Here is a 26394-nt window from a genome sequence, read left to right as displayed (position 1 = left end):
TCTGTTCTTAAGCAGGAGAAGCCAGGGAGAGGAATTCAGAGTCTTTTATATATGGTTTTAGCCATGTCTCTGTTACAACAAGTATATCAGGTTTAGAATGGGATATCCAGGCATGGAATTCTGATATCTTGCTGCCAATACTTTGTACATTAATGGTAAGGATGTTCAATGATTTGTGAGGTTTGATGGAGTGTGAAGAAGAGGATGTTGGTCTGGGGTTGGGGGTGGATGTCCCCACATTGAGGTAAATTGGAAGCAGTGGCTGATATTAGTATAGAAGGTAGTCTACGCTTAGAGTTAAACAGTGTTGTGAGACATGTACTGTGTTTATGTAAGAGGATTATAGGTTTGGGAAGTAGCAATGTATTAGTAGCATAAAGGCTAGAGGATATTTCAGAGTAAGATTTATAATTAGATGATTGGATAGACATAATGGATGTGGTAATAGATAATTTGTGCGTAGGATGTAGAGGTGTAAGATGTAGAAGGAGGAGAAGAAATAGAGCTAGAGGAAGGAGAGCTATTGTTGTGGTTAGTAGTGACATTGTGATTTGGTTTCACTATAGTAATGCAGGACAGATACCTACTAAGAGGAGGAAATGCAAGCTGATAGAGGAAGGATTAGGCAAATTAGTTGCAGGTGTATGAGGTTGAGCTAAGTGAGTCTGCTAATTGGATAGAATATGGAAGGTGGGTCTAAATGTACTAACTGGGATGTGTGTTGATTGGTAGGTGGACTGTGGGTGGAGTTGTGGTTACCTATATATGTAATTGATTTGGGGGTGGGTGGAAATGAGGGTAGGGTAGTGGAATGAGCCCGAGCAAAGTGAGAGGGAACATAGAAGGATGGCCCAGACCCTTGTACAGCACTGAAAAAGACAATCAGTAAGGTGAGTTATCTTTGGAGATAGAGCTGAAATGTTGGATAGGAAATGGTAGAAACGAGTAACTTTGTAGCTATTAGCAGGAAAGAGACAGCAGGACAAGACAGACTAGGTGCTAGACTCAGAGAAAAAAGCATCTAATAATTAAGATGTCCTAAGCAGAGGAGAAATAAAGCTAGAGGTAGGAGTAAGGCATAGTCAAGGTGCTGAACCAACTATTAATGATAGCTACCAGTTAGAAGGAGGAGGAGGAGGAATAGAACTAAAGAAACAGAGAAGATTATGGCAAAAATATGAAGTTGCAGTGTCACAGAATAGCTAGACCAGAACTTATGCACATACATTCATTCACTGTTTAAGGATGGGTTCGAGGCTGGAAGGTCCAGAATTCAACCGATAGGGCTGTGGATTCTCAGGGGCCAAATTTGGCTTGGGAGTCACTGGCATGACCAAGGTGAAGGGAGAGCACAGTTCTTGGAGTACCTCATTCACTGTTTAAGGATGGGCTTGGGGCTGTAAGGTCCAGGATTCAACCAACAGAGCTGTGGATTTTCAGAGGCCAGATATGGCTTGGGATTCACTGGCATGACCAAGGTGAAGAGACAGCACAGTTCTGGGAGTATCTCTCAGGTCTCAGAATCTGAATCCTGATCAGAATTGTACATCACCCAGGGGTATTGAAGATGGCTATGGGAAAAAAGAAATGTCATTTTTACTTTCCAAAAAGCCTAATATTTATATTTTAAAATAATATCTGCCACGTGTTTCTTCTTTACTATAACATTTCATTGCTCTATATATATTCAGTTACAATGAATGAACAATCGGGTTTATTAATCCCAATCCCCCTTGTTCTTCTTTTATATACAAGCTCCCTCTCTTAACTAGATTCAGCCTGGACCCCCACATAAAAGAAAATAATATAGCCATCAATTTCTTTTCATATTTTGTTGGAATCATATAAATGTTTGTCATATATAAAATCTTTCCTAATATCATATGCTTTCTTTCTATAGGAAAATCTAAATGTCTTCCAAAAAGTAGGGATGTCCTTTATATCTTTAAATAATTTTCCCACTGTTCATTCTTATAAACATTTTCTCCAAATGTTACTCCTAAAATATCTATGGATTGCTCATTAATGTCTATGTCTCTTACACTTCCTATAAACCCAAATCACTTACTTTTTTCTTTACTGATACATAAACTAATTTATTTTAATGAAATACTCAATTCTTTAATTGCTTTTTCCATCCATTCTTTATCACTGGTGATTAATACAATATCACCTGCATAAACATACATTATAGGCAATTATAATTCACTTAATATTTTATATCCTGCAGTATTTATTTTATTAATCTTATTCACTATTACATTCATAACCAAAAAAATGCTACTACTAGCCAGACAGCCATGTCTTATTCCATATTATATTTTCAAGTCCTCACTTATCCATCCATTAACATTAATTTTAACATAATTCCTATTATATACTAATCTAATTACATGTATTATTCTTTTACTTATATTATACACATTCAAAATGTACCATAATGATTATGCTAAATTCTATCATATGCTTTACTTAGATCTCCTATCATGATCTTTGTGTCAACTTTTTTTTATTAGCAAGGTCATCTTCCACATCCTTGATAATCCATAAAAATCTAGAGTTACTTTTCCTTTCCTACCACTTGCAGTTTGCTCATGTAACTTATCAACCTTATCTGTTAATCTTTCAGTTATAATTCTCATGAATATCTTATAATCTGTTTATTTAAAGTTATAGGTCTCCAATTCTTTATATCATCTTTTTCTACTTTTTTCCATATAAACTTTATGAGCCCTGTACATATCTCATATAATGTATTCTCACTTTTAACCATTCATTCAACACTGCTATAAATATATTCTTTTGCCAGTTCTCCATTTCATTATACATATGATATTCAATGCCATTTAATCCTGTTGCTGTATTCAAATTTATATCTTTCAATACTTCACTTAATTCTTTAATACTTATATTTTTCCCAAGTATTCACTATCTTCCTTATTTAGCCTGCTTATTTCGTATTTTCCTTTCTCATTTCTTTTTTAACAAATTGTGCTACATACTCTAATTATTTCACATATACCTTCCTGTGTTCTCACTTATTTGTCTTATTTTTAACTCCCTTATTATTTTTTCCCTTCTTTAACTAATTTAGTTAAATACCATGCTACTTCTTCCTAATTTCCTTGTAAGCAATATTTTGGTTTATATAACAACTTATTAATCTTCACTTGATTCTTTCCATATATTTCCCTTTCTTTCTCATAAAAGGTTCTCTCTTTCTTTAATAAGTCACTAAATACTTCTTAACACAATTTTTTAAATATCTTCTTTTCCTTTTTTCTTTTATCCTCTGTACATTCTATAAAACATGTTTTATATTTTTCTTTAAAGTTAATCAAGCAGATAATCCAATTTTCATAAAATTTTCTCATACCTATATGATTCCTTCATAACATATTTATTGCTTTTTTATCATCTTGCACAATGTGTTTCTCATTTACTCTTTTAATTCCTTTACCTATTGTTATATATTCTTATCCATATAGCTAAATAATCAGAAAAAAAAGTCTTTTGTATTCCTTGTTGTATAATCTTTAAGCTATCTGATACCAAAAATAACTGATTTCAGTCATAATCTCCCCTGTATTTTACAAAACCTCTATTGCCATTCACATTTATAACACTTGGTATATGGATTACATTATTATTTTCCATTTTAAGATGATCAGACATTCCCATCCCCCAGTCCATAGTCCTCTTTCATCATAAATATTTGTTGTATCCGTAACATCTTTACATACAGTCAATAAATGCATTTTTAATTCTATATCGACTTTTGTTTTGAATTGAACCATATTATTCTTTTTTAGTTTGTCTAAAAAAAGATTGTATGACATACTCTGACCAAGGATACAAGTTCTTTTTTTTTGTTCATACTTTTCTAAGAAAATTTACGTAAACTGGCCTTTATCAAATAATGTCACAAAAAAATTCTTTATTGACTAGCATGAAAGCTCTTACCCCCTTTGCAGTAACACCTAATGGTGCTATTAACAAGTCCCAGACTTTATACCTGTCTAGTCCATTTTCTTTCTTACTCCTTATTCATATCATGTATCTTCTCTTTACCTCCTTCACTTCTTCCTTTCTGCCTTCTCCTTCTGTCACAATTTGCACATACGTCTTCCCTCCTGGCTCTCTTTCTTCTCCAACTTCTTCTATCCTTTCCATTATTTCACTCCATGATACTGCTACATTATTCTCTAGTTCACTTAGGTTAATCATCTGCTCCAAATAGTCATCCCACAAACCTCTGAACTGGAGGGTTGTAATAATACATTCCTTCTGACTCTCCATTTCTCTGTCAAACAGCTTCTTGTGGAATACATCCTCCAAATCAATCTCCTTCTCATCTGATGAAGCATTCTGCTCCATCACCTACTCCCCCTCCAATTTAAATGCTTTCTCCAATTTCTATTCACTAACTTCCATTTCAGGTAGTGATTCTACCAACTCCATACTCTTTGAAACATCCTCAGACTGGTTTGCATTTGCCATCATTCCTCCTGTATCTTCAGGCCACCTATGTTCCTGCATCAGAAACAGGAAGACAGACGCATAACACTGAAATGTCTCCCCCTATGCAAAAAGACTAGGGAAAGTTCCCTGATGCCCTGGTAAATTTCCCCTAGTAATATAATTACTGCCTTGGGTCTCCTCTGAAAACAGATTACTAGCCAAGTGGGACTGACCCAGTCAGCAAAGAATGAATATAAATAAATCAGACTTGGACATCACAATTGTTTAATTAAGCACCTTCTTCTGTATTTATAACAAGGTCTTGTTACAAATACATAAGAAAATATTTAACTAAACAAATGCAGTGTTTGAGTGTTTTTTTTTTCAGTTGGATTAGACTAATATTTGGAAGCTATGCCTGATTCTGCCTTTCCTATTTATCTTTGGATTTGTCTAAAACTCAAGCAGACAAGCAGAAACATATACCATTCATTAAAATAATGTAATATTCAAAAATGTGTGCACTGATTGGACAGACTAATTAGCATGCTTAATGTAAAATTCAAGTGAGTCTTCCCCAGTAAGAAAAATAATTATGCTATAAAAAATGAAAAAAGAACTTTCACACTATTAAACTGATGTGTGGAGCAGAATAATACAATACATAAAAAACAAACAATAGTAATAATAATAATAATAATAATAATACAGTAATGTCAGCACAAGCAGCTCCATGGCATACCTCATAATATAGGAACTGTCTACCATTACTTTGTAACTCCATTGCTCAATGATTAGCCAGGCAATCATAGCTTTATGTAAAAGGCACCAAAAGTATAACAAACATCTTTGCAGAATTTTAGACAGACAGGTATCATAAAGGGACCATACAGATTCTGCACAGAAGCAAATGAAATTAAAAAAATGGCAGATACATCACTGTACTATACGGCCATTTACATCCATATCAGAGCACACAGCACATATATTGGATGCCCCATACTACCAGAAGCAAGTGGAAGACCACAAAAGTCCATTTGTACAATGACTTTATTTAGAAAAGGCAAGATTTGTTTTCCTTAAATAATAATAATAATAATAACAATCCACTCCTGGGTGAGGGTAATGCAGGATTTACCCATAGCTGGCTTTGTTTAATTACTTAGGCTTTGCTGCCATGAACAAACCACACCAACTGTCAGTAAATTCTGCCTTACCCACGCCCAGTTGTGGATTATTGTTAAAATACTGTATTGCTGGCTTTTACATTATTGCATACCAGGTGTGGGACAGAACCATAGGTAGGGCACAAAAAAAAATCTCAGTGTCACTTGCCTGATTTTCACTGCCAACTGGTTATACAGATATGGCTATTTGAAAGCATGAATAAACAATGAAAGGGCTTGGCGGCGAGGGTAGGGTGGACCACAACAAAGAAAAGGATGTGAAACTTCACCTTCTCCAGTTCAAATGATACTGCCACTAGAAAATTAATAAGCATGAGATAAAAATCATTATTATATGGGTACTGTACTGTGTTACATAGTGGAGATGGATATTTGCATACTTGTTGAAGTGTTGCATGCAACAGATTGCATGTGCCAGCACATTTACTAGGCATTGCAGAAATGTAATGATAGAAACAAACATTGCTAGGTGGATTAGTATCATTTACATTTAGACAGCACTTTAATCTGCAATTTTTTGCTGTTTATTATATCAGTCATACTTACTCTGTGCCAGAAGCCTGAAGGTCTCCTCCACACAACACCCCAGGTCGTGGTGTTTAACAATGAACTTATACTCAAGCTGAACATCTGCATCTCTGGGTGTGAAAATTAATTCTATTCTGTACAATACTTTGTCACTTTCAGTGGTATGGAACTGCTTATTCTGTACCCTCCGTAACTTCCAGTCAAATGGCATGCATGAATAGCTGGAAATTCCATCTGTGATCTCTGTTCCATCCTTTTCCCAGTGAAAGGAAACCTTCCGGTCCGGTGAGGCTATGATGCAGTTGATAACTGCAGTCTTATCTACGATAAGAACTTGTGGTTCTACTGAAGTATCAACTAATCTTGGGCGTCCTGTACAACAGTAGAATACACACGTAAGGAATGTTATAAGATACAGCTCACTTCATTAAAACAGCAGTTTCCTGTATCGAGACAATTACATAACAGAAGGATCATTTCAAGTAATAAGCATTCTTACTGTGGCTGTAACTTTATGTATGTCTAAAAGAAAACCAAACATGGTCGAGGATAAACAAGAATGTTTTGTACATTTGAAGATAAAAGAGATTTACCATGCACACTTTGACATTACTCAGTAAAACAGATAGTTCAGAGCTCCTGATGATCACTAGTAACAGAGGTTCTTATGTGGTAAGGGGCTTTATGATACCACTGCCCAAATCTGTAGAACATTTACCCTACATGTATTGTAACCTAACCAAGTATGGCACCATTACCATAGGTGTTTCAGAGCTACATACTGCATTCTACTTATTATCTTTTGTTTAAGTGTTAATTTAATTCTATCTTGCTTATAGTAAAGACATCTCTGGTTACAGTCGATTGATGTGAACTGAAATGTACAGGATTATGGTTGAATAGAAACCTTTTAAATTGTTTCGGTAGAATCAACAGATTCTTGGAGGGTGTCAATGTTTACAGAAAAAGATCCACAGAAACAATGAACATAATCTGGAGTTAAATGTGGATGGCTCAGTAATGTCAGGGTGCATTTTTAATCTTTAGAGTGTCGCAGATGCACCCGCCGCCTTCCTGTAGACTCAAAAAGAATAATGGAATTCAGAAATGTATTGAAGGTGGCAGAATGAAGCAACAGTTGCTACTGTAGTCTCACAGGGCATAAATCCCCATTTCATTTCCAAGTTGTGGTGCTTTCTTGGTACAGTTTGCATGTCATCCCTGTGTCAGTGTAAATTTTCACCAGGGTCTTAATTTTCTTCCCACATCCCAAAATATTCTCAAAGGTGAACTGGCAGACCTCAAAATTTTGTGTGTGTGTGTGTGTGTGTGTGTGTGTGTGTGTGTGTGTGTGTGTGTGTGTGTGTGTGTGGGCGTGGTTGCCTCTAGTTCACATGTCTAAACAGGACAAAGGAGTGAATGAAAGAATGAAGAAATGCATTGAAGTATGATTATTTATTAGTTTCCTATTTTTGACCAGATTAGACTCATTATGCCTAAATGCCTAATGCTACTACAGGTGGAGGACTTGACAGGTATTTATACTAACAAGAGAAAATGTGTGTATGTAACTGGAGAAATTCCTGGTTTAAAACAACACAATGTAGTTTATGGGTTTGAGCAGTAAATTGTTGGTTGAATATATTATGATATTTATGAGTATATTGTAGATTTTTTTTTGTTACTGGGCAAAAAGCTCAACATTTTTCATCTTAAAAAGTTAATATACTCAAAGCAAAAACTGCCTTTTTACAGACAAGTATGCATGTTTATCTGTCTGTTTATAAAGAGAAATCTTATAAGCCAAACATTAAAGCCAACAGCAGAAGTGTTATTTTACTAGCATTCAGGGAACAGGACAGCAGACTTGCCACCCTGTGGCTTTGTCAATGCTTTATATATATTTCATCAAACTTCAGATCTTGAGATCCATCACTTTTAAAGCAACAGCAATGTAACTATCCTGATAGGTAAGAACTGAAAAGCATCCCAGTCTAAACACATGACGAACAAACAAACAAACAAATAAATAAATATTCATTCATAAAAAAACTCAATATAACCAAGTAACAAGTGTGTAGCAGTAATTGTTCCAAATGCTAATCTGTGGAAACAAACTATAATTTATATGTATATATAATATAGTTTGAAAAAAACTTTTGCGTATAACCCATGGGGGAATAGAAAAATCTTTGAGACCCTTCTTAAGAAGACTGTGCTGTGTCATTTGTTCATAGGTTCATAGGTTCATAGGTAGGTACTAGGCTATCGGCCCTAGCCAAAAAATGTACCCTGGCTTTCGCCACCCAAGAAAATTATTTTCCTATGCCCCTGTCGAGCAGATCCACAGAAGTGATCCCCGGGGTGAATTTCCCATTTCCCATCCAATCATCAAGATTTTTCTTGAAGATTGCTAATGAGGAGCTCTGTTTGACATAGATAGGTAGTCTGTTCCAGAGTATGGAAAGTCTCTGGGACAGGAATCTATCCCTCCAGCATGTTCTGTTTATTGTGGTGACAAGGTTAAGGTCCCTAGAGTGTGTAGCTCGGAGGGATTGGGATTTCTTTAAGTGGAGCATGTCCAACAGCTCTGGGTTTGACATAGCTTTGTATGTTAGGCAGAGATCGCCCCTGAGTAGGCGATATGCAATGGAGTAAAGCTGTAGTTTTTTGAGATGGTCTGCATAGGGCATCTGTTTGAGGCCAGTAATCCTCTTTATGAGGTATTTCTGTGGTCTTTCCAGTTGTTGTAGATGTCTTGTGAGGTACATACCAAAAGGGGCATTGTACTGTATAATGGGTCTAATGAGTGATGAGTAGAGGGGAACAATTACCTCTTTTTTTCTGGATGAGAATCCTTTTGTGATGAGATGAGCCACGTAGAAGGATTTCCTGACCACTGTGGCGATTTGATTATCAAAGGAGAGACTACTGTCCACCTGTGTCCCAAGGTCTCATCACATTTTCGGCATTAAGTAGACTACCAGCTATGTGGTAGTTCATGGGTACAGAGTTTTTACCAAAGGGGATGACAATACACGTTTTGGCATTGAGCTTCAGGCCATGGCTTTGACACCAGGTATCTGTCTCAGTGAGGCCCTTTTGTAGTTTGTCCACATCGTTAGGAGTTTCGATTATGGCTCCTAGTTTGCAGTCATCTGCAAACTTTGTTAGCCAAAGACCTTCTGTGTTGGCCTGCACTTCAGAGAAGTAGATACCAAACAGGAGAGGACCCATGACTGAACCCCGTGGTACTCCACTTGTCACTGGTCTGATGTCGGATTTGGAGTCCGCTACTTTCACAGTATGGGTTCTGTCCGTGAGCCAGTTGGCAACCCATCTTGTGACATAGGAATTTATACCTAGTTTAGTGAGCTTATCTATAATTCCAGAATGGGGGATGGTGTCGAAAGCCTTGGCAAGATCTAGATAAGCTGTATGAACCATTTTACCATCATCTATGGCTTTGGTGACTGCTTCAAAGAAGTCAATCAGGTTTAGGAGACATGATCTGCCTTTTACAAATCCAAACTGAGTAGGGTCCAGAGTTTGGAGATTACCAATGTCTTTGTTTATGAGTTCCATGATGATACATTCCATGGCCTTGCAGACCAGGCTCGTCAGGCTAATGGGGCGGTAGTTCCCGGGGTCCGTCGTGGCTCCCCCTTTGTGGAGTGGGATAACTGTCACGGTGCGCCATTCAGTGGGTACAAAGCCTGAGGTGAGGCTATGATTGAACATGGTACTTAGGAAGGGTGCCAGTTCATTCTGTAGTTCATGTAGAATGCAGCCTGGGATATTGTCAGGTCCCATAGATGCTGTGTTCTTGGCTTTGGAGAAGTTTTTGTCTGTTCACATTAGAGGTCATCTGATTAGCTGTTATACGAGTTATTTCAAGAAGGAATTTTTGAAATGCAGGATAAGGACTAGTAATATACATGTACCTTTTCAGCCTCCAACTTTGCTTTCTGACATCATTCATCAGACTCACCTCAACAGTCCACAACACAGATCAGTCTTTGCATCTGAGTCCTCCTCCACATCCTGAGCTAAGCTGAATAAAAGTCCTCTTACGCCAGTCCTATTTACTAGCCCCCACCATGAGCCTATCCCTTACCATAAATTTTACAGCAGAAGAATTTAAATTTATTTTATTATTCTCCAAGATGGATTATTTTTGGCCACAGACAAAATCCAAATAAATCCCACCTGTTTGGACAGTTGTATTTTTATTTCTAAGCCCAGTTACTTCATTTCTTTTTCATTTGTACTCCCGCTGTAGGCATCCCATTTCTAGTTCCCTAAATTCTCATTACATATCAATTGCCATGCTACCTACTTCTGCTTCTTATTATCTCTATACCTTGTCAGCCGCTAGCAACATTGAGTATATTCCAAAACTAACTTCTGATGTGCACCCCAAAACTAACTTCTTATGAATACCCCAAAAGTAACTTTTCTTGAGCATTCTTGATCTGCCAGACATTCCCATAGTAGTTCTAGCACAGCCTCCACATTTCATTGGTCATAGGATCATAGGCTCATAGGAGGTTACTAGGCTATTGACAGTAGGTTATTTCAAGCCTAGCCATTTCATCCTAATGTAATACCATAGATACTCTAGTCAATACCCAACACTGTATTTAGTAATGACTGCCAATGTCCCGGAGGGTTGTGGGCACTATGCCTGGTAAGAATTTAAGGTGCCCCATCCACTCATCTAGGTACCCTTTGGTTATCAATAATAACTGTGTCTCTAATAGTATACTGAAATAAATGCAACTTTATTCTTGCCTTGAAAATAAAGGGGTAAAATGTTTATTTGCATATTGCTAAAACATATCAGTGTTTTACTTAATATTTTCTAATCCTAGTTCATTACTCTCTAGCAAAATTAATGAATACAATGATACAAAACTTGTCTAAGGTTACCTAGACAGCAACAAAAATAAATCTACAAAATTTGAAGGCTAGACTAATACACATGGTCTGCAAATTAGTCATGTTTAGAATCGTGATTAAAGCTTCATTCCTCCAGTAATAACAGAGCAGCTTTTTGCTATTTTAGAGCTGTCAGACAAGAAAAACAATTGGAAAAGGAGCTATCATTCTTATATCTGGGCATTTTAAAGTCCTTAAAACCACCATCTCTGTCTGTGCAAATGATAGTTCTTGAACTGTATAAATTCTAAAATCATAATAGCAAGTCATCTCAGTTTCACTATAACTGCAGTGTACAGCTCTTCCTGTACGTCTCTACAAGGCTCAGATTTATTCTGTGATGAGCCTGCATAAGAACTCCATTTTTCTTGGAAATGTCAACCTAAACAGATCTCTTGCACTCAGTCATCAGCACCTTAGATAATAACACCTTAATGTAGTGTGTATATGTGTGCACTCAGTGGCATAGATAGAATGCTACTCCCCTCACTAATGAAGTCACCCCAAACTCAATCCACAAAAAAACACCATTTAACAAAACATTTGCCATGCATTTTGAAAAGTAACCCATTAAGAATGTTGGGCAATTTTGGCATAAAATAAAAAAAAATATTATCTTTTAAATGTTTACACCTTGGCTACACACACACACAAACACACACACACACGCACACACACACACACACACACACATATATATATATGTACATATATATATATATATATATATATATGGGTCTACTTCATATGACCTAAATTTCATATGATCGAAATTCATTTGACTGAGACCAAATTACCTAAATTTCATTTGACCTAAAACTCATTTCACTGACAATGAGCACTGGCAGTCTGTAGAGCACTGTAAGAAAATTAAAAGATAGATGCCCTGTTCCCCACTGTAGTGTGATCCTGGAGTTAGAATATATAGTTAGAGGGGGTGTGGGGGGATGCAGCAGTTTTACTGAACAATCTAAAATCAATCCACAGAATATATAATCAAACTAGGTGGGGGGCTACACACCCCACCCCAATTTAGGTCAAATGAAGTTTAGGTAATTTGGTCTCAGTCAAATGACAACCCAGCACTGGACCAGTAATCAAGGAGCCTCAATCCTCAACACTGGCACCTGCGGGGGACATTCTCAGGGAAGATAACAGGTACACACACAGTATTTTCAGATTTAGCTCTTTGCATCAAGTGCAATTTCCCTTAAGAGCACATAGAGACTGGAGTTATTCCAGGGCTGATTTCGCCCTCTTTTTCCAGAGCCCCAGTAAGATTCCCCATTGGCACAGCTATAGAGTTGTGTCCTTAGCCAGGGTCCCAAGCCAAGTCCTCCAACCCTCTCTCTGTCCAACCAGTGCTTCATGTCCCTGACCAAGTAGCTGACACACTCACTCTTGGAGATTTGTTTTACACACGCACACACACACACACACACACACACACACACACACACACACACACACACACACACACACACACACATGAGCACACACATACATGCACACAAAAACACTTGCATGCATACACACACACACACACACACACACACACACTAGGGTTGCCACCTTTTCAAATGCCCAAAGTGGGACATTTCTGGTACAAACATCAGACTTTGCAGGCCAAAACATACCCACGGCGAGAACAAAGGACAGAACTTCACTTTTTTGCCTAAATAAAAGCTAATTCTTGTATAATTTTAGTTGCTTATCCTGTTTCTTATATCATTTAGGTGTTTCAGATACAAAATAACTGTTTTATGCAACAATTACATAAAATATAGGAAACAATTTTGTCCTAAAATCTCAGGACATTTGCCATTTTTACAATTTTTTTGCAGGACACAACTTCCCAAAGAGGGACTGCCCCTCGCAAAGTGGGACAGGTGGTAACCCTAACACACACACTCACGCACACACACACACACACACACACACACACACACACACACACACACACACACACACACACACACACACACACACACACACACACACACACACACACACACACACACACACACACACACACACACACCTGTACTGTGTGTTTGTGGGCATGATGCAGAATTAGGAGAAAATGTGAACAAGATTATTGATGACAGTCAAAACCATGAGTTTTGAAACAAGTTCCATAAACCTACAGCACTCACATTTTTATATATCTCACTACTCATACACCCATATATTCCATTTGTTTGTTTCTTCATCTCTGTTCTCATTGTGGATTACTGTTTTCCACTCATTCCGGGGCAATGTGGTAATTACATTATTTGTATAGCTGATTTTCCTCATAAGGTTTATGAATTCATTTTGAGTAATCAAAAGCACTTTCTGCAAGTGTCAATAATGGAAAACAAAAAGCACTTTCAGTGATGCACTTAAACGATTTTCTAACTAGTGGGCAAGCTCTCCAGCATATATATACTAACTCTATGCTCACACTTCAGTGGGGTTAAATGCAAACTCTATGAACTACTTAAAGCAGTTCTCAGCAAGTATGATTCATACCATCTGCCTTTGCAGAGCTGGGTGTTTTAGAGCTGTTACTGTCCCAAATGTATATAATTTCTGTAGAATGTAATGAATGGGCTGTCTTCTGAATGGTTTTCTACTGTTCGTATGATATCACTTTTATAATAATAATAATAATAATAATAATAATAATATAAAAGTAGTAATATTGTGAGGATTAAGTTAGTATTTGTTAAGTGTTTTTGGTTAGGTTCTTGTTTTAGTTAGTGTAATGGTAGAAAATTAAATTTGCTGAGCAGTACTCACAAATTTGGCATGCAAATATGCAGGGCTGGTATGCATGCAAGTACACATACCAGAACCCTACAGAATTCCCAAAATGCACAGTATGAGCAGATACCCCACAATGTAACTCAAACAGTCCTGGTGTAGAGTATTTAAATGAGGTAAAGCTGTATTATGTGTGATACACATTGCCAGAAAATTTGGAGTAAAGGCTTATGGAACACATACAGACCACATGGGATGAACCAGGGACTGAATCACAGCTGTACATATGACTGCATTGTCAGTGTGCTGCTCGGCATAATATGGCTAAGCAATAGTATTAGCATGGAAAGTAAAACATTTGCAAAATCTATGTACACATATTCAGCTGCTGCATTCTGCAACAAAGTACAGTACATATGATCACTGTGTAACAAGTACACACTGTCCACTTGTGACATAATGATGGTAACCTCCCACCAGTGTCAGCTAACAGGCCGGATCTTTTCATTCACGTGTATGTAAATGAGTGATTCTCTGCAGTCAGTGCCAGTCAGCTAGAAAGTTCTGGCCATGACTGTGGAAGACTGAGGATTCTATTGCACTACCATCTCCCAGTGCCCTGACAGATATGTCAGTAATACACCCTTAGCTGTACATTTATACAGGGTGCAGCATGCATTACTGGCCACTATTATGGGTAAATGTATTAGTCAAGGTGGTGGTACTGTATGTGCACATTGTATGTGAACTTGCATCATGCACTCAAGTAGTCCATTCTGGCTGGCATCCAACCTCCTTCTGTATTCTGTCCAGCACACCCCCCAGTACAGGAATGTAGCCAAATATAATCTGCATCTAATGAGACACTGGAGTCTGTTTTGAAACAGACTGCCATTCAGCAGTGAATAAATGAGGGAATCCTATTAACAGTGTAACATATCTTCCTCCTTCTGTTGACCACATACCAGGTTAGAATGCCTAGATAATCAAATGAGGATATTATAGCCTAGAATTTTATTTTTCAAACTTCATATTCTGCATTGTACCTCTATAGCTTGCTGGCAAACATAACAGGTATGAGTGCACTTAAGGTGTCAGATTGATTCTGTTCTGTTGCTATAATATGCAGTCTATCACTCCTCTGTTAGGGCAACTCCATGTAAGATTCCAGGACCTACTGAATTCTGTGTGGGAGGATATCATTAGCAAAATACCCTTCTACAAATCACACTTACAACAGGACCACAAATAGACCCCTCTATGCAACTTGCAGTTAAATGATTATGCACACATTTTGTGAATCTGATTATCCAGTTTAGGTAACCAAAATGCCATGCAGGCTATAAGTTTAATAACAGATTGAGCACTTTTGTCCATATACCACACAGACCTCATCAGATGAAGACATTTGGTTTGATATATGTTGTGCATTAACAATAGTTACTGGAAGGGGTAAACCATATGGGATACCACCCACTACCCATTAATACTTGGTATCCCATGTTCAACGTCATCTAGCATTTAGAACGCATTATTACTGTTATCTCTCCACTTTTAATTCCCCACATTCAGTGAACAAAACCTCATGCAGATCTCCAAATTCTCTGCAGAAGTTTCTGTTAAACAACTCAAAGTAAAGGAAACTCATTACTCTTAAACTCATTACATAACTTCACATTTTAATGAAATACAGTAATATACATAGCTACACAGAACTGTGACAATCTTCTTTTCCATTTAAAATATAATTAAACTTACTCATTCTACTAGTAACTCCATGCATCCCCAACCATGTCCCAAGACTCTCACTCCATGTTCCTAAGCACCCTGGAAACTATTAGTGTCCAACCCAATACTCTCATACTAGGTAACTTCAAATACCCATCCATCAACTGGGAAAACTACTCATACACCAGTACACTGGCCCAACACTTCCTGGAATCCATCAGTTCCAATGCCCTGGACTAGCTCATTCTTACCCTCACTAGAGGAAGCAACATCCTTGACCTGGTTATTACTAACATGGGCAACCATTGTTCTACACCAATATTCAATTCCTCCCTGGTTAGATCTGACCACAAACTAATCACCATGGAAATCCACATCTCACCCACACTCCCTGCAAAGGTAACCACCATGAAAAAATCTCCAAAACTGATTTTGGGCTCCTAAAAACAGAGATGGATAACATCACGGCACCCATGCTAATAGAAAATAGATGTATGACTGCCGAATCATACACCAATGTACTGTACAAACACGTACATAAATGCATGGAAGTAGCCATACCCTACAGAACCAAGACACTCTCCTCCAAAAAAAGGAAGCCAATCTGAGGGTCCCCTGCCATTAATAAACTCTACAACAGAAGAAAGAAACTGTTGCAGGAAAATATGAAATCCCAAGACTGGAAAAACTCCCTTATTAGCCTCAACAAAAATTGCGATCCCTCATCAAAACCTCTAAAGCCAGCTATGAAGGCAGAATTGCAGCAGGCACTAAAAACAACCACAAAGCATTCTATAGTTGTATCAAAAATCTCCATGAAAACCCCCATGTTTGCTCTGAGTTACTGCACAATGGGACCTCCTATACTGAGCCAACAGATATTGCCAACATACTGGCCAACAGATTCAGTGCCAGCTTTACCCCTCTCTCTCCCCTAAAGGACCAATCACAATACCAGAGGAATGCCAGGCACCCAGAATTACTGCAGCACAGGTTAAAGCTACATTGTCCAAGGCCAAGAATACAGCTTCCATGGGACCCGATAGTGTCCCTGGATGTGCTCTTTATGAGCTACAAAGTGAACTGGCACCACATCTGTGTGTCCTGTTCAATCACAGCCTCACCTCAGGCATTGTCCCTACCAAATGGCGCACTGCTACAGTCACCCCATCACCCCTCTCCATAAAGGGGGGGTGACTGCAGACCCTGGGAATTATTGCCCCATTAGCCTGATGAGTCAGATGTGTAAGGCTATGGAGTGCATCATCATGGACCTAATTAACAAGGATATAGGGAATCTCCAAACTCTAGATCCCATGCAGTTTAGTTTTGTGAAAGGTAGATCATGCTTGCTCAACCTGGTTGACTTCCTTGAGTCAGTCACCAGAGCTGCGGATGAGGAGAAGGCAGTTCATACAGTCTACCTTGATCTGGTCAAAGCCTTTGATACCATTCCCCACTCAGGAATTATTGATAAACTCAGCAAACTAGGCATCAACCCCTATATCACTAGGTGAGTTGCAAATTGGCTCACAGATACAACCCACCGTGTGAAAGTAGTGGACTCCAAGTCAGACTACCAACCAGTCATAAGTGGAGTCTCACAGGGATCGGTCCTGGGTCCTCTCCTGTTTGCCATCTACTTCTCAGAAGTACAGACCAACACAGAGGGACTTTGGCTGACCAAGTTCACAGACAACTGCAAGCTAGGAACCATTATTAACTCCCCAAGTGATGTAGACATCCTACAGAAAGGCCTCACCGAGACCAATGACTGGTGTCAAAACCATGGCCTTAAGCTCAATGCCAAAAAATGCGTCATCATCCCCTTTGGAAAAAACTCAGTTCCCACTAATTACCACACTGATGGGAGTCCACTGAACACTGAAGGCATTATAAGAGATCTGCGGATACAGGTTGACAGCAACCTCTCCTTCGACCACCACATTGCCATTGTGATCAGAAAGTCCTTCTATGTGGCACATCCCATTAGCAAGGGTTTTGATTCCAGAAAGAAAGAGGTCATCATCTCTCTCTACTCTTCCCTCATTAGGCTAATCATTGAGTATAATGCCTCATTTGGCATGTACCTTACTAGACACATGCAACAGCTGGAAAGGCCACAAAAGTATCTCACAAAGAGGATCATAGGCCTTAAACACATGTCCTACATGGACAGACTCAAAACACTCCAGCTATTCTCTGTCTCATATCATCTACTAAGAGATTATCTCTGCTTGACTTACAAAGCCATGTCTGACCCAGCTCTGTTAGAAATGCTACATCTAAAGAAATCCCAATCCCTCCACACCACATGCTCCAGAGACATCACTTCAACCTAATTGCCACAATAAACTGAACATGCTGGAGGGACAGGTTCATAGCCCACCTCACTGGCTGTTGTCTTCAAGACAAATCTTGATGAGTGAATGGGAAGTAGAAAGTTCACCCCGGGGATCACTCCAGTGGCTCTACTTAATAGAGGCACTGGGAACTAATGTCGGGTGGCACGATGCCAGGGCACATCTATGGGCTAGGCTTCTAAAGGCTCCAGGGCCATTAGCATAGTACATACCTATGAACCTAGTGGTACAAACTATTTTTAGGAATGCATAATCTGATAATTATATAGTTTCTCAGAAGATGAAATATAGGAAGTTTGAGAAGTCTCCGGATTCTGGGAAAGCTAATGAGAATGATTTCTCCTTAAAATTCCTCAAGAATGAAGTAATCATTGTGTGCATAATTTAATAACACAACTATTTTCTCAAATGTTGTTTATGATTAGCTACATATTACTGTCATCATTACAGAAATTATGCCATTTCATTCAGAAAACAGAACTTGCATCTGAACTGTGTGCAAGGTAGCTGTTCCTAAATTCTATTTGTTCCACATTGACTAAACTCTTAACAGGCTGTAGAACTAAACATTCTATCAAAATAAGATGGCCCAGATTAAAAACTGTTCCTAGACACTATATGTAAATAACTGGACAATGCTAAATAAAGGACTAGAACTATAAAATACTAAAAGCAGCTAAACCAGCATTACTTGAAAAAAGCTCATCTAAGTGACAAGGCTATGAAGTACCGGTTGGGTTGGGTCCAGATGCCTAAACCAGGATTATTAATGATGGTGACAGTAAAATATCAGAGAAACAGTCAGACATTAGTGATTACTTAATTAATTCAAGTATGTGAAATTGTCAGCTGAGAAGGTTATTAAATAAAACAGGTTATTTTAAACAAGATGATCTTTGTATAGTGACTGTGCTTGTGTGTATGTGCATGTGTGCACACGTGTGAATGTGTGTATGTGCACATGTGAGTGTCCTAAAATGAAATTTTAATTTTGAGTCCAGCCCCTAAACAGTGAATTTTGGAATTTTCTGGTATAGTGTTAAATTATTTTTGCACCTCAAGGCATGGGAGAACTCCCCACACTTGGACTAATTATGTATGCTAATTCTAAAATTACTTACCTTTGAACAACAGGAACTATACTGAGATACTACAACAATGGACTCTGCCCCCTGCATGCTAGCCCTAACTCTAGTCTTTGCCTCTAAACCCAACCCATTTATTCAAATTCCAATTGACAGAAACATCATACAGCAAAAGGATCCAAGGAAAATATTTCACTGAGAGTCTTTTCTAAGCTGGCAGGCTCCCTGCATCCCATTTTGGGGCTTGCCATAATATAACCAGTACATAAGGCAATCAGACACACACCACACACACATGATGCCACATATGTACGTCATTAAATATATCCCCTACCTTGGCCCTTACTCTAATCTAAACCTAAAAACACTCGCACCCACTCTCAACATATCACAAACACCATCAGACACACACTGCACTAAATCTATGTCCTCTTCTAGCCTTTCCTCTAATCCTAATCTGTAGATACTTTCACATATGCTCCCATCTCTAATGCTGAAAGTTTCTGTACATCCAAAACTTTTAGCATTAGACAGAAAAACATACTTGCCTACCATCCTGCCAAAAACACTCAAGCAAAATTGCACTCTGGTACATCCGGATTTGACAAAACTAGCAGACACCAGAGAAAACACATAGATACTAACAACAAAAAAATATCCTTTTACCATTTAATGTTACTTAACTCCGATATTTATAATTTGACAACACTACCATCTGAGTACCCATTGTTTAACTAAACATCAAGGATTCATATACAGATACTTACACATGGTGAAAGTAATTTTTTGCAGTAAGCTTTACTGTGAATGCTGTTGTAGCAAATAATTGTGTGAGGTCATATAAGCTTAATGACTGATGAGATGTCTTCATGATGATTAAATTCCAGTCTATGCAAAATTCACCTAAGATAACTTCCTGCAGCATGTTACTGTTACAAACCACCCAGGAGATTATCTCTTAATGAAGCAGATTCTTTTATGGTTAAAAAGTTTGAAGAAGGAGGTATTTAGTATATTATTGAAAACTGCTCATATATTTCTATATCTGCTTGCCAAGATTCCAACACTCGTTGAAATTATTTTACTCTTTCCAAATCAGACACCAAATATCATGTTTCTTCTTTATATTTTATATAATGTAAACAGAGGCCCAAAATGTTTGAAGTCATTGAGGTAGTATCAGCAAACACGGACTAAACAGTGACTGACTCCTTTACACGTGCACAGACACCTCATGTAGTGTGTGTGTGTGTGTGTGTGTGTGTGTGTGTGTGTGTGTGTGTGTGTGTCTATGTGTGTGTGTGTGTGTGTGTGTGTCTATGTGTGTGTAAATTTGCTTTTCTTGAACCGGTGTACTCCTTCAATACACCATGCTTATAATCTTGTACATCTGTGACCTTATTATCATTTCACTACTGTTTTGTTTTTCAGGTTTTAGAAGAATACAGTCACTATAATATGAATGCGGCTAAATTCTAAATGAGATGGCTAAAGAGGTGATAATCTGTTCAGCTAATGTCAATTTCATTAAGTATTTGAAAGTATAATTTATGGATAAATATAGCTAACTTAGGTTTATTACATTCAAGCTAATAGGTGAGATTATAGACAGCCTGTTAAGTGGATGGGATACGTTTATGTTCTTGACCTAGAAAATACAGGAAATTTTTAAATTAGTTATGTTTCCCAAGTTATTAAAGATCATGAAGAATATCTGAAAAATCCTCAATTCCTTACCACTGCACAGAAAATGGACTTACATATTTAGTTGTCAGGGGGCTCCTATAAAGCCACAGCTGCTCAAGTTAGATGTAAAAATGAAGGTACTCTGTTCCTTCTGGATCCCTTCCTATGGTTGACCTGCAATTTACGATGTCCAAAACAATTAAACATATAAATGAAAACTACACATATAATGAGAATATGAGAAAGGATGAAAGGAAGGAGGAATTTTCCATAACCTTCGTGGTGCAAGATGTCCAAATAATGTACCTGTAGGTGACTGCATATTCTTGTGTCCCTTAATCGCTACTGTACAAAAGGCCATAATTGGTGTTACCCAAAACCCTAAATCCAATATTATATAATAATGAAAGATGTAAGAAGAATTATTAGGAATACAGACAAACTGGAATTCATTGCAGTATTCTACATAAATAAGTCCTTTAAGATGAATGTTACTTTTTTCATCCCTGTCATTTTTTTGCAACTCCTGCTCTGTTGTATTATTATTCACATATAAATTCTTAAGTTCATAAATTAGGGTATTGTGTGCTCGCCATAAGGCCGTCAAGGAATACTGCTGCCTGAATACAAAGATCATACTCTCAGTCACCAACTCATTTATCCAGAAGTTTCTTAAAGGAATCCATACTATTTGCCATGGTTTTGTAAATCACAGAATGTGATAGTGAATCCAAAGCTTCAGTTAGGTCCTGAAGACCACTTCTGTACTTAATCCCAAATTTAGATATCTGGTTCTTTCATCATAAAATCTGACTACATCTGTGAGAGCTGAGTATCCTGTATTAAAACCATGTTGGAGAATGTCCTTTAAAGCTGAATTGTTATAATTATTAAGAATATCAATAATGTATTTCTCAAAGCATTTTCCTAAAACTGATGTCAATCTGACAGGCCTTTAATTTTGTACAGCCATTTTATTGCCTTTTTTATATATATATTGGGGTCCCAGTAGATTCCTTCCATTACTTTGGAACAGCACAGTATTGGTTCAAAATTATTTGTTTTAATCATTATAGATGGAATATTTGCTAATTGTATTATGTGCTGATCTCAACATATTGTGAGTTATTTTTGGACAAGGGGTGGTATTATTCATATCAAACTTTATTCTGAAATTATTGCTTCTTATAGTATCCATATTATTATTTGTAAAACACAAGTATATTTGCAATTTATTTAGGCTCCTTTATAATAATACCATTTTACTCTAATATTCTTACAAGCTGAACATTACTATTAATGCACCTCCTATATTTATGAAGCATTTTCTTATTCGAATCTTTAGACAACATATTTTTGTATCTTATTTTTTCACATCTGATCAGTTGTTTCAAATGTCTATTACAGTTATTTAGGTTCTTTTTAATCAGCCAACTATTCTGCTTCTTATAAATGTGCCATATTCTTTTTTCTTGTATAATTAATGAAGTCTAATGATCCACCAATAAGCCAAATTTTTCTTTTATTTCACAGGCTTGTGAATTATTGCATTTTCAACACTGTTATATAATATTTGTTGAAAGGTCATGTCTAGAGCCCACCTCAGTTGTAAATTTATTCAAGTCAGTTTTATTTATTGGTTTTATTAAAGACTGATAATCAATGAGCCAGTAGTTATGTAACGCTTTGAATTAGATGGTACTGTTATATTAAAAATGGCTAAGTAGTGATCAGAAGACCCTAGTGGAGCTATGTTGTCCCCATTAGTAGCTTCAGTATTTAATTAATAAACTCCATGATAAGAGATAATATGTATAAATTCCTTAGCACAACAGTTACTAGTAGTCAAGTTACTCCTGTCAATGCAGGAATAATTAAAATGTCCTAATAATATAATGTTCTATTTATTCAGAATATTGCGCATTTCAGACAAAAATTCCCAATGCTTCTTAGAATCCATACTTGGAGAACAGTAACACAAGGCAATTGTAATAGCTTTACCTTTTAAGGTATTATGCAATTGGTTTAGAATACACTTAAGTTTTTATGAATTAATATTAAATTAGAAGTAAGAAAATTATGCATCCTTAGGCAATACAACCTCCCCTTAATTCTTTCCTAGATACTTATATTTTACATATTCAGGAATAGTTAGAGAGAATGAAACAAAGTTAAGAAAAGCATCTTATTGGAAAACCACAGGGCCAGATGCAGTACCCAGCTTCTGGCTAAAAGTATTAACATGTTTGCATCTTAGCCATGAGTAAGAACCATTTATATGCACACACTGAACAGACACCAGCCTGGCTAATATGGAAAAACAATTCTCCTACTTAAGAATGAGTCTGCAAGCTACTCTAAAAAACTATAGACCAATAACTTGCCTTCTGACAATGTATAAACTATACACCGGAATTGATGCCAACAGAGTTTATAGTCTTTTAGAAGAAAACTCAGTTATGGCAATAGAGCAAAAGGGTAATAATAGCAAGTCATATGGAACAAAGGACCATCTGTTGTTAAAGTCATAGTGGAGAACTGTACAAAGGGGAAGAATCTAAGTATGGCATGGACAGACTACAAAAAAGCATCTGACAGTATCCCGCATTCATGGATAAAAGAGTGATTAAAAATGTGTAAGATACACCCTATACTGATAAACTACATCACAGCAACCATGAAATAGTGGCAAACCACTTTGCAGTTAAGACATGATAAAGGACAAAATATTTTTCCAGGGATAAACATCCAAAGGGGGATATTCCAGGGTAAGTCTCTGTCACTATTGCTCTTTTTGTCTTGCCCTTAACCCATTAAGCTGTCTGCTTAACAGATTAGGTCATGGCTATCATTTGGCTCCCAGAAAGCAAAAAAGTGTAAAGATTTCTCATCTTCTTTTTGTTGATGATTTAAAACTGTATAGCTCATCAAATGAGGAACTGAAAGCACAACTGCAAGTAGTCAACATTTTTTCAGCTAATATAAGAATGTCACTTGGTCTTGATAAATATGCAAAAGCAACATTTAAAGCAGGAAAGCTGCAGCACCAAGAAAACATCAGTTTGGGACAAGAATGTGATATAAAAGAATCTGAGCAAGAGGGAGTGTATAAATATTTGGGAATTGATGAAGAATCAACAATAAAACATGAACAAATGTGAATAAAACTCAGTAAGGAAGATTTTAGAAGACAAATTAATCCTGAAAAGTGTTGACATCTAGGAACAAAGTTCAAGCTATAAACCAATTTGCTCTTCCTGTCCTAACTTACAGTTTTGGAGTGACTGACTGGCCCCAACAGGTGTTGGATAGCTTAGACAGGAAAACAAGAAGGATGCTCATCAAATGATTTATAAAAATCACTGCATACCAATATTAAATATTCCCCATTCCGAAGAAGGTATGGGCCACCTTGAAATTGATTACATGTATAGATCTGCAATCATGGCACTGCAAACATATCTGCTGACCTCACAAGACCCAAACATAGTGAAAGTTTTGAAACATGAGGAGAATAAATCTAAGATGAATTCCCTTCTAATTCTAGAAGAAGCATATCGGTGTCAACCAATAATGGATATCAAGCCAGAAGTAGATAAAAATCAGGCAGCAACTGAATGTGCCAAAAAACAAAAGAAAGAATATAAGGTGAAGGATCAAATGAGAAGGCAAGAAATCTGGAAAATGCATAAATATAGTTGCAAGTATAGAAAACTCTTGGAACAATTTTATGTTGATGAGGATTGAATGCAGGAATGGATAAGAAGAGACGATTTCAAACCAAAAGAAGAAAATGGTTAAGGAGAAGCGAATTCAAACCAAAGGATGAAAAGGTTAATACTGGTGGTCCAAGATAGTGGACTATATACACTTTGGTTTACAAAGTCCATTGAACATTTGGGAGAAACAGACAAATATAGGTTTTGTAAAACAGAACTGGAAATAGTTGCACACCTTGTTGCTAGTTGTAACATACTAATGGCAGAAGGACTGTATACCGAAAGGCATAATAATGTGGCAAGACTGTTGCCCTGGGTTTTGTTCAAACATTACAATACTGAAGTAGCTGAAAATCACTGGAAACATGAGCCACAAAGCATCACAGAAAATGATGAAGTCTACATCACATGGGATCACCCATTACCAAGAGTTCAAAAGATAGATACGAGAAAAACAGATATAATAGTCGATGAAGAGAAGACAAAAGTAGCATTGATCACTAAAATTGCTATACCCAGTGCCTACAGTGCCTTGTGTACAGAGAAACACAAAGTCATAAAATATCAGCATTTGCAGGCAAAAGTGAGAGCAATGTGGAAGAAAGAAACCCAGAGAGTAGGAGCAACTGGTCTTATAAAAAAGAATAGACAATTGTATTTAGATATGTTACCGAAACATGTAACTCCATACGAGCTGCAGAAGGAGTCATTACTGGGCACACTGCGGGTGCTGTGAAGGCCACTTTTGGTTGATATCAAAGTTTGAAACAATACTAATTTCATGAACTTTAATCATATTTTGACTTAGGATTGTGGGCCATTCCCATCATGGTATTAGAAACCCAAAAGATTTGCAGAAATTAAATAGAAAAAATATATATACTAGGCCAGAGGTGTCCAACAGGTGGCCTTGGGCCACAATCTGGTCCACCAAAGCATTTTTTCTGACCCTCAGTATATCCTATAACAAACTGTTTGGAATGGACAGATACATGTTAGACATGGTAATGTGGCCCCCCAAACAATGCCAATTATGGTAGGTGGCTCCTGAACCGGATGGTGTGTGACTCCTGAGCCAAAAAGATTGGACACCCCTGTATTAGGCTAACAACCACAAAGGCCTTTATAAGCCTAGCCATGCAATCCAACCCAACTGTATTCCTGTGTATAATGAGAGTTTATTACAAGGGGGTACGTTAGGAAGTTTCTAGAGGTTATGTGTTCATAGGAGCATGTTAATTTGGGCATTACTATCTGCCTCTGTTTATCAGAGACATGGGGGCCAGACCTGGGATGAGTTTCTGATTTCTCATCCATTGGTCAAGGTTATATCCCCTTTTTTCTACCATTCCATGTTCTTTTGTGTCTTTTTGTTTAGCCAAAGTTTCACCCATTGCAAACACTCTATGCCCCATTCCAGTCAAGTCTAATTTTGTTCATGAACTCTTTATTTGATACTGTTTTTAATACTTGTCTGAAATCCAGATAGTCAGCATTTACAACCCATTTCTTATTTATATTCAGGTTATCCAGTCCAACAATGTTATCAGATTTATCTGCCATGACTTTAATGATATGATGCAATGTTGTCTTGGGCTGGCTACTTTTTGAATATCCCCAAATGCTCTCCTTCAGCAGAGATTCCATGCTTTTGCCTTAGTCTGTGGTCAGTCCTGTAGGTCAGAAGTTTTCCTGGAATCTAACCTGTAGTTATTAGTATACTGGCATGTTGCTATATTATTGTAGAATCCTCATGCGACATATAGAAAATCTCAGTATAAGGTATTACCAGTTCTGCTCTCATTTTTCTAAAACGTGTGCAGGAAAACCATCACGTCACATTGATTTTTTTTTTATTTTTGAATTTACTTAAAGGTGATTTCATCTTTGAAAGGACTGGATCACCCAGATTTCCTGAGCACTTTTTCTAACAGGATGTAATAAAGCA

At 37.3% G+C, this 26394-nt stretch overlaps 1 protein-coding gene across 1 annotated transcript in view; it reads right to left on the bottom strand.

Annotated features, from left to right (window-relative positions):
* LOC122797790 overlaps nucleotides 1-26394 on the bottom strand; it is a 281499-nt gene that overhangs the window by 39367 nt on the left and 215738 nt on the right. The window contains exon 4 of the mRNA XM_044066310.1: nucleotides 6195-6548. Coding sequence (XP_043922245.1) covers nucleotides 6195-6548 — 354 coding nt within the window. The remainder of the gene's footprint in view (nucleotides 1-6194; nucleotides 6549-26394) is intronic.

Source organism: Protopterus annectens, chromosome 3.part1 (genome assembly GCF_019279795.1).
Source record: "Protopterus annectens isolate FY-2018-M chromosome 3.part1, PAN1.0, whole genome shotgun sequence".
Classification (NCBI taxonomy): Eukaryota; Metazoa; Chordata; order Ceratodontiformes; family Protopteridae; genus Protopterus; species Protopterus annectens.
Note: the sequence above shows the minus strand (reverse complement) of the source record. Positions and strands in the feature narration are given on the sequence as shown.